Consider the following 9,724-nt stretch of genomic DNA (forward strand, 5'->3'; position numbering starts at 1 on the left):
CTTCAGTGATAGTATCTACTTGTTATTGTATGTCTCGTACCATGTCTGCTGGTTGTTTTGTTCTTTTTACATCTCTTTGCAGGTGATTAAGCAGACAGAACATTTTTTATCATTATCTCCCTTTTATCTCCTCTTTCTTTCATCTTTTATCCTTTTTTTTCAGTTTTTCCTTTCCTGTTCAAACTACATTGCAGTGTCCATATAATCTGTAAAACTCCCTGCATAACTATGTTAATGCAATTTCTATGCATAAATCAAGGGGAGCACTAAGGCGATAGCCGTACTGCTCCACTGGTGAAAGTAAAATCTGTTGGGCTCTTTTTGGCATCAAGACAATTATTCATATTGAAACATCGCCAGACAGGACACTGCCAAAAAAACCCCGAAATGAAGCAGCAGATGATTTTTTTCCTGCTGAAATCGCGTTGGGTATTAGGTAGTCTTCTCGGGAAGCTGCATGACACTAAACTGTGGCACAAAAAGTGACATTCTGTTTTTTTTTTTTTCTTTAAAGATGACGGGTTTAGATGTGGAAAAAGACCAAATCATTGAAATGGCGTGCATCATCACCGACTCTGATCTGAACATCATAGCAGAGGTAATCCAGAGAGTCTCCTGCAGTGTGGAACAGTTTTGGTTCGGTATGTGAAGTAAACCGGGTTGCTGCTGCTTGGTAGGGACCAACTGTAATCATCAAGCAGCCAGACGAGCTGCTGGACGGGATGTCGGAGTGGTGTAAAGAGCATCATGGGAAGGTAGACACCAACACTCGCAGATTATACCTTTCCAAATTAAGTCTGCACGCATTCCAGCATCAGTGGAAGTGAATGCTGTTGTTTTCTCTGTTTTGTTGTCTTGTTTGTAACAGTCAGGACTGATTCAGGCTGTCAAAAACAGCAACATTACCCTGGAACAGGCCGAATACGAGTTTCTGTCCTTTGTCAGGCAGCACACGCCACCTGGGCAATGTCCCCTTGCTGGTAAGTTTGGTTGAATGTGCTACAGTTTCCATTTTAATAGCAGCTGGGTGTCTTGAAAACATCATGCTCCAGTTAAAACCTTGTCCTAAAATGGGTTTTATTTCTTTCTCTACTGTAAGATGTCGTACATAATAAAGACGTTAAAACGAGAAAGCAGAAAAGCGAAGGCTTATGTTGCAAACATCTTTCATATTTTACATCATATGAAATAGTTGCACTTTGTTTTAGTCTGATAAAATACAAAGTTTGTTTTTTTATTGACCACTTTGCATCATTTTGAAAAAGTATTTATTTTAGTATGTGGTGAAAAACAGTCCAACCAAAAATTAATTGTCTGGATGAAAGAAATTATTTTGATGTTTTTCCAACAGGCCATTATGAAAATTCGTTTAAATGAAAGAAAACTAACAAATCTATTTTTGTAAGAATTAGAAATTAGAGATAACTGCTAAAAATTGTAAGGAAAAGAAGTGAAACTTTGTCTACAAATAATTACTCAAGTAAAGAATAGATAGCCAACATTTCTACTCAATAAGGTAAGGAAGTATTTTTGCTTTGTTATTTGGCATGTCTGGTGCTAACGTGTTTCTAGACTATCTGGCTAAGCAGTCTGACAAAAAAAATCTAAATCCAGATAAGTAATTTTTTCTTAAAATAAGCGCATTTGTTAGATCGAGGAGCTAAAAGAGACATTTTGACAATGGAACAAGACAATTTACACTAAAAATAAGAAAACACAATTGCATTGTCTTATTTCAAGTGCATATTATCTAATTATCTTATTTTAAGAGTAAAAATGCTCATTCCATTGGCAAATTATCTCATTTACCTACTCAAGACATTTTTACTTATTTCCAGATCATTTTTCCAGTGAGTGAAGTCATTCCCAGCTCTTACCTTTGCAGCTTTTTAACTGAAAGTTGGTATCAAACTTCAACTCTAATGTTGAGAAGTGAAAGAAAAGGGACTGGGCTCAGTAAACAGACAAAAAAAAAAAAAAGGATCTATGTTTATTATAGCATGAAAATACTGTTTAGAACCCTGATAATGCTCATGTTTTATTATTTCTTCTTAAGGCAACTCTGTGCACGCAGACAAGAGGTTCTTGGACAAGTACATGCCACAGTTCATGTACCATCTTCATTACAGGATCATTGATGTCAGCACCATCAAAGAGCTCTGCAGGTAAAGTCTTCCTCACTGCGTTTCCTGTATGGATGGAGAGATCTACCCATGTGGTCAGATCTGCTCGGGGCCCCGCCCTTTCTTATGACATCATCATATGACAACGGCACCCGGAAAAACTGTATTGCACCCGTTTCTTAAGGATCCAATCTCTTTTAGACAAAGATAACAGTTATTCTACTCGTAGAAAACGACGGTTGTCGTTGACACAAAGTTAAAAGTAGTGTAGCTTAACATGGCTAACTGAGCGAGCTAAAATAGGCTAACCTGTTAGCTACTGAGCACAGCTAGCCACAGCCCTACCCAGCAGTCTCCCTTTATATCGATCAGGTAAAACTTGATCGGTCATTAGACACGCTTACTCTACAGATGCTCCTGACTCGCCACACTTACAGCCAATCATATAGCGTAACGTCACTGGCATGAAGCAGGACCCGAGCAGATCTGGTACCTACAGTGGTTCAACTGAAAGTGAGGCAGATGAACCAAGTGAACTTTTAGCTAAAATCTAAATATACCAAGCAAGCAGCTAAGCCTGCATATGGTAACAAATTAACTGCAGCTTGTACGGAAAGCCACAAGTGCCACAAATGTAATTAGGACTGCAAATAATGACTAGTTTGCAAATCGATTATTCTATTGCTTATTGTTTTAGACTAATCGATTAATAATCATTTAGCCAAAGTTTCCTTATAGAAGAATTTTTATGAAATAAAACCAGGTGAAACTAAAACTTTTCCACTTGAGGAATTTTAGATTTTAGAATTTTTTTTTTTTTTTGTCTTAAATGCAAAATGTTTATATTTTTCTACAATGTTGGTCTAATTACTGCTGTATGCGTGTCACTCTGTCAGCTAAAGGCATGTTTTGGAGTCTTTATAGTCCAGTTAACGATTAATCGATTACTAAATTAGCTGATGATTATTTCAATAATTGATTAATTGTTTAAGCCTGAAATGTAATCAATTAAAAAAGGACATTATTTTAATTATGGAATAAAAAAAAGAAACATTTTCACTGTGATCTGAGATGCAGGCATCAACCTAATAAAACTATCTTTATCCTAAATATAGTGCCTTGCCAAAGTATTCGGCCCTCTTGAACTTTTTGGCCTCATTTCAGGTTGAGACAAAAAATATAAAATTTAGTTCTTTAAAGAACCACCAAGTGTGACAAAATAATGCAGTGGAATGAAATGTATTGAAAATGTTTTTAATGAAAAACCGAAGAACCGGGTCTTTAAAATGATTCATCCTCTTGAGTTAATCCTTCTTAGCTCCAACATTTTGTTGCGATTTAAGATACAAGTCGCTTTTGGTTTTTCTCTATCAGAGGCTGAAATTTACTAATTTAAATTAAATATCCAATAAATTTCATTCAACTTCATGTATGATCATGTAAATTCTTCACAAAGAAGTACAATTTTCTGTCTGAGCCTGAAATTTGGTAAAAGGTAAAAAAGTTCAAGGGGGGTTGAATACTTTCTCAAGGCACTTTGTATGTTAATAATACATTTAAATTGATGATTTTTTTTAATGACATATTTTTTCATTTCATAAAAAAAATCTGCCTCACAAATCAAAATAATTCTTGAAGGAACCAAGTGAATCATAGAAATGTTGGTTTTTCAGGTAATCTGAAGCTGGCTTTTATTATGAAGGGGAATAAAAACAAACATTTTAAAAAATTTACAATTTAAGATTTTATATTAATCTTAAATATTAAAGAGAGTCAAATTTCTTTAAGGTCTGACTCTTTGATATCTTGTTTTATGGGAATAAGAATGTCAATCAGTTTGAAAAGGGCTCTTGATCATGTTTCAGATTTTCTAGGGACCGATGTGGGATTTTAAAGGCCATTACTGATATCGATATTGGGGGCTTTAAAAAAAAATCCAATATATTGGTCGATATCTGATATGTATTGCCCAGAATATAAAACAAAAACTGAGCATAGACATACACGGGATACACACTCTCCTGCTTTAGTCCGACTTAATTGTCAGAATAACCAAAATATGATTCAAAGAAACGAAGAATAAAACCATAGAATTCACATAAGCTACTTTCATTTGAGCAGTGTCAACCTAAGACTATGATTAAAATAGATTTTAGAGTTGCTGATTTAGATGTTGCCTCAAATTTGTGATGTTTTTTTTACGTTTGCAGTTGCAGCCGATTCAGCATTATGTCCGCTAGGAATTTTGTTGGTGGTGGGCGTGAACGCAGGGAGGATCCATCACCCTCACCTTCTCTCTCACCCTATGATGGGGATGAAGTCTGGAGGAGAACTGACGGTTTCCTCCTGTGAACCCCCTTTATACCAAAACGCTGCCAATACGTCATTATACAATAGCTGGAAGTTAGAAACACGTTCAGCGCTCGTCTGGAACACGTCAGATACCTTGATATGCTTGGAGAGAAGTTCTAGATAAGTTAAGCAGAAGTTACTCGGAGGTTGAAGAGATATATTTTTTAAGATGTATTAGACTGACTAGTAACTGACACTGAACGTATGTCGACCATCAGATAACTGACCTGGAACTGATGGCGCACGCATGGCAGACGCTCGCTGTATGTCGACGTGTGCCACCGTGTTTCAACGTACTTCAGTGTGCTCATAACTTATCCAAAGCATACCCATAACTTATCATAACTACTGTGATGATACTGGTCTTATTCTTCACTCAGTCTCACCCATGACTTGGTCTTGGCCCATAAAAATTTTAATTTTCTCAGCACACTCTGCTCTAGGTCTTGGGTTAGGTGGTCTTAACTAGCAGACTGCTGTAATAAGCAGACTAATAATAAAAGTAGATCTGTCTTATAAATACAAATTATGGAAAAATGTGAGCCGAAGACGTTTTATTCCATGCTAGAGGTCAACTGTTTAACCTTAGCTATGTATGTCTGTAGATGAGATGTTCCGATACCGTTTTTTCTCTCCGTACATTTACGATGATTTTGCTGTGAGTATCGGCCGATACCGAGTACCAATACCAGTATAATACAAAATATATATATATATAATCATACTACGCCTGCAAGACAAAGATATGATTATCATTGTGGCAAGGAACGGCTGAGGTTAACTCCTGTATTGGAAACATGATTGGATACAACAAATTAAAGAGTTCTTCAACAAGGGGGTTCGTGGACCCCCTAGGGGTCAAGGAGGTACTGCATGGGGGTTGTGAAAGTTTTGGTTAATTAGACTTTTTTTATATTCCCCCCCTGAATTTTTTCCGCTAATTGAAATGTCTTTAAATCCACATTAACATGAATTCAACAGACTGTAGTAAGCAGATAAATGGAGGCAGAAGATGTCTTTCAGTCATCAATGCTCACATTCAGCGACACACAGGAGCTCTTTCAAGCTGGGAACGTTTCATTCACAACACCTGTCCCATCAACCAGGGATCAAAAATACTTTAATAATCCCAGGGAGGGATTACTTTAGTTACATTACTCCATATGTAATAGAGCGACTATAGGACCAGTTTGATAGAACGCTATTTCATACAATATATAAAATTAGGGGGTCCCCGCTCCATCTCGCCATTAGTTTGGGGTCTTTGGCCTGGAAAACTTTGAAGACTCCTGAATTAAGCCATTTGTTTTTTTTAATAGAACAGTAAAACAAAACCAGTAGTAATAGCAGCAAGCTCCTTCTACATCTGTCAGGTGAACAGCTCTTCTTCACAGCAGGCAGCAGGTGGCAGCAAAGTGCAACTGTTTTTAAGAGCAGCGAACTAGACCTGTGTCAACTAATGGGTACCATGACATGGTTCTAGATTGGTGCCTTAACTCTAGTATTTGTTGTGTGTGTATATATATATCTCACTTCTCTTTTCCCTTTCATTCAAGTCATTGATTGAATTGAGTCATTGATTTTTTTTTATCTTCCCTAACTTCACCAAAGTTGAGTGTAATGACAATGAAATTAGGGGTAATTACAGTAAATGTTGGATTTGGTTGCCATGCCTTTTTTATTAGGCTTTAGTCATAGGAGATGCACAGCTTACAAAGGATATTGTATACTATGTGCTATGTAGGTAGGTAGTAGGCGCACTATGTCCAGCCAAATGAACATGGCATAATAGTGAACTGAGAGAGAGGGAAGGCACACCTCATCCCCTACATACATAAACATAAATAAAAATATAAAAGATGTGAATGCAACATTACAGATCAACATTTATATTCTAGCCTCCGTTGAGGACCATTTGTAGGTTTTTTTCATCACAGTCGCACTGAATATCACCACCTTCAGACAGAAAACTTGACGGTGGTGAGAAAAAACTACTCCTTCAAATGATATGCATGAGTTTTTCACATTAGCCATCTTGTTTCCCCTCTGTTGCTACTTTAGACCTCTTCTTAAAAAGTAAACATTTATGTTATAATCTTATCTAATATTATTTATACAAAAGAGTGTTGACATCTTTTGGTTGTGACATTAGCAGTGTTGAAAGATATGAACAAATTAAAGAGAAAATAGAAAACTTAGAGGAGCTTGATTGAACTTGAAGCATGCAGTAGAGCTGAACATTTGAAAATGGGGTCATCAGTAAGTAGATGTATATACTGAGGACCTTTTAGTTGCATGATTTTATTGCTTTTTATGAAAATATTTGACGGTGTTGAAAAAATATGTGGGACACATTTTGAGCAATTACAAAATATTTGTAAATATTATTCAAAACTCACTGTTTTTAGTTTTAAATACATATTACAATGTACTCTTTCATTTGGTAAACGTATTACTCAATTCAATTATTTCTTTTTTTAATCAAGTTGAAAGGATTATCTTCTATCCAAGGAAAACTGATTTTGTTGGCAATGGGCCAGTATAAGTTTGGGGTCACCCAAACAATTTTGTGTTTTCCTGAAAAGTCAGACTTATTCACCACCATATGTTGTGAAATGAATAGAAAATAGCCAAGATATTTACAAGGTTAGAAATAATGATTTGTATTTTAAATAAGATTTCTTATACATCAAACTTTGCTTTCGTCAAAGAATCCTCCATTTGCAGCAATTCCAGCATTGCAGGCCTTTGGCATTCTAGCTGTTAATTTGTTAAGGTAATCTGGAGAAATTGCCCCCCACGCTTCCAGAAGCAGCTCCCCCGGTTTGGTTTGTTTGGTTGGGCCTTTTTTCTTTCCCTTCCGTTCAGGTTGTTCCACAACGGCTCAATGGGGTTCAGATCTGGTGACTGCGCTGGCCGCTCCATTACCGATAGAATACCAGCTGCCTGCAAAATATGCCTGTAAAATAAAGATCGGGAAATCAAAAGTCTAGTTAACTATCTTGATTTAGTTTTATTCTATATAATTTATGTTGTAAGAAAAAAATCATTGAAATGATTCTGCTTTGTTCTGTGGTTAATTACAGGCGGTGGTTCCCTGAAGACTTCAGTATGGCTCCACGCAAGTCTGCCACCCACAGGTAGAAACTCAAATCCTGCAGTTCTGTCACATACTGTCTGCTTCTTCTAACCAGTCACCTAAAAAGGTTAAAAAGAATCACTAGCAATGGTGCGTCCCTACTCAAAAAACTACGTTTCCTCTGTATTTCACAACAAATATAACTTTGAGGACATAATAGATGCATTTTATAGTTTCAGCAAATATTTCTGGAGAGATTGTTTAATAGAAATTTGGATTTAATGTTTCTCACAACAGTGGAAGTAAGAAAATTATCAGTATTGTTCATAATTGTAAATCTGACTGCTGTGGCATTGATATGACTATAAAGAAGGTGATGTTATTCAGACACTGAGAGATATATATATAATGTTTCAGTGCAAACAGAGCTAAAATGACCCTTCCATAATTAGTCATGATATGCAGCCAACCAGAGGATCTATTTTTTGGATTAGCCGCAGCTGTCTGATGGACTTTTTTGCAAACCTATGAAGACACTGTTGCAGTGATCAATTCTACTGAAGATAAATGCATGAATCCAGCTTAAACATTAGTCCTTTAATCCTGGAAATGTTCTTCAGGTTATAAAAGGCTGACTTAGTAACTGCCTTTATGAGGCTCTGAAGGTTCAGGTCCGAGTCCATCATGACACCAAGATTTCAGCCATGATCAGTGGTTTCTAGATGTAGTTCAGGGGTAACCCATTAAAAACCAGCAGGGTCCGAATAAAGAAAATCAATAACCAGTAAAGGTCTGGAGATATTTCTAATTATGATCTGTTACTTTAAACAGAAAATAACATTGAAATAAAATGAGATTTTTATGCCTCCATGATATACATGGAATTTATTAATAAAGAAGATATTTTAAAAAATAGATTTTTTTTTTCCAAAATCTAAAGTGTGAACAACAATGATTCAGTTTGGCATATAGACAATTTCCTGATTCACATATTTTATAAAAGACCTGACCTTTCTTTTGTTTTCTTTTTAATGGCTTAATGAGAGCAGTGAGAGAGAGAAGAGTGATGTTACCCTGAAATCCCACATCCAGTAAAGCCTTCATCCAAAACTGTTTTTTATTAAATATGTTTGTTCTCTGCTTCCAAACTCAGCATCTCTTCATCCAGGCCTAAGATAGGAAATATCTTTTGACTGGATGTGATTAATCTTTAAGCCTCTGCATATAAAATAAATATTTTGATCAAGATGAGAAATCTCCTTCTTAGTATGTGGAGGTACCAATAGTTTGCATCCAGTTTTTTAATTAAACGGCCTTAGTTTTGGGGAATATATAAGAATTATGCTCTAGTTTGTAGTTACCAATCCATCTTTACTATATTTTAATTTCTCGCCGTTCTTTTTCTTGTTTGGTCCGATTGCAATTGTGGATCCTGTCCTGGCCAGACCAGAGAAAAAAAAAAAAAAAAAAGCTCGGCTCCATATTTTGACGGTGATAGACAGAGAAGATGTACGTGGATGGTGAGGTGTGGAGGAGTAGCGGTGGATGTGGAACAGCTCTCATTGATTAACATGACAGACAAGTTCTCCACACGATGTACGTGAGCAGATCGCTGACGGAGTATGTGGAATATGGGGGATAGACACTGCCGTCGGAAAACATGCGCTAATTTATAAATTTTTTAAATCAGGTTGGGTCCGGATTAGCTAGCAGGTGGGTCCAGATCCGGACCGCGGTCCACAAATCCGTGACCTGGTCTGTAGCTGAAGCTGTGGGCTTACTCTGGATCTCTCCTTCTTAGGAGTCAGTCAGTTTTGTTTTTTGCAGTTGTAGAAAATGATGGTGCATCCATATATTGATCTGTTCTAAGCATCTATCCAACATTCTGATTGGTTCATAGTCACTTGGTGACATTTGGATGTAAAGCTGTGTGTTGTCTGCAAAGTTATGGTAACTGATCTGGTTATTTGCTATAATCTGAGCCAAGCCTATAATTTGAGCCTAAACAATCCAGTGCTAAAACCAGAAAGGCTGGCCCAGTTTTGTTCTTGTTTGGACGACCAGAACTCTTCCTACACCTGGTCGTCCAGCCAAACTGAGCAATCCTGGGAGAAGAGCCTTAGTGAGAGAGGTAAAGAAGAACCCAACGATCAGTGTGACTAATCTCTTG

The 9,724-nt window shown here is 36.7% G+C and overlaps 1 protein-coding gene across 1 annotated transcript in view; it reads left to right on the forward strand.

Annotated features, from left to right (window-relative positions):
* The first annotated feature begins 442 nt into the window (after positions 1–442).
* The window catches only part of rexo2 (RNA exonuclease 2), a 14,287-nt gene continuing 5,005 nt past the window's right edge, over positions 443–9,724 (forward strand). Inside the window, exons 1-5 of the mRNA XM_015398362.1 lie at positions 443–598; positions 678–755; positions 869–980; positions 2,057–2,165; positions 7,562–7,615. Coding sequence (XP_015253848.1) covers positions 458–598; positions 678–755; positions 869–980; positions 2,057–2,165; positions 7,562–7,615 — 494 coding nt within the window. The 5' untranslated portion in view covers positions 443–457. The remainder of the gene's footprint in view (positions 599–677; positions 756–868; positions 981–2,056; positions 2,166–7,561; positions 7,616–9,724) is intronic.

The sequence above is a fragment of the Cyprinodon variegatus genome, unplaced genomic scaffold (assembly GCF_000732505.1).
Source record: "Cyprinodon variegatus isolate N-32 unplaced genomic scaffold, C_variegatus-1.0 Scaffold931, whole genome shotgun sequence".
Lineage (NCBI taxonomy): Eukaryota > Metazoa > Chordata > Actinopteri > Cyprinodontiformes > Cyprinodontidae > Cyprinodon > Cyprinodon variegatus.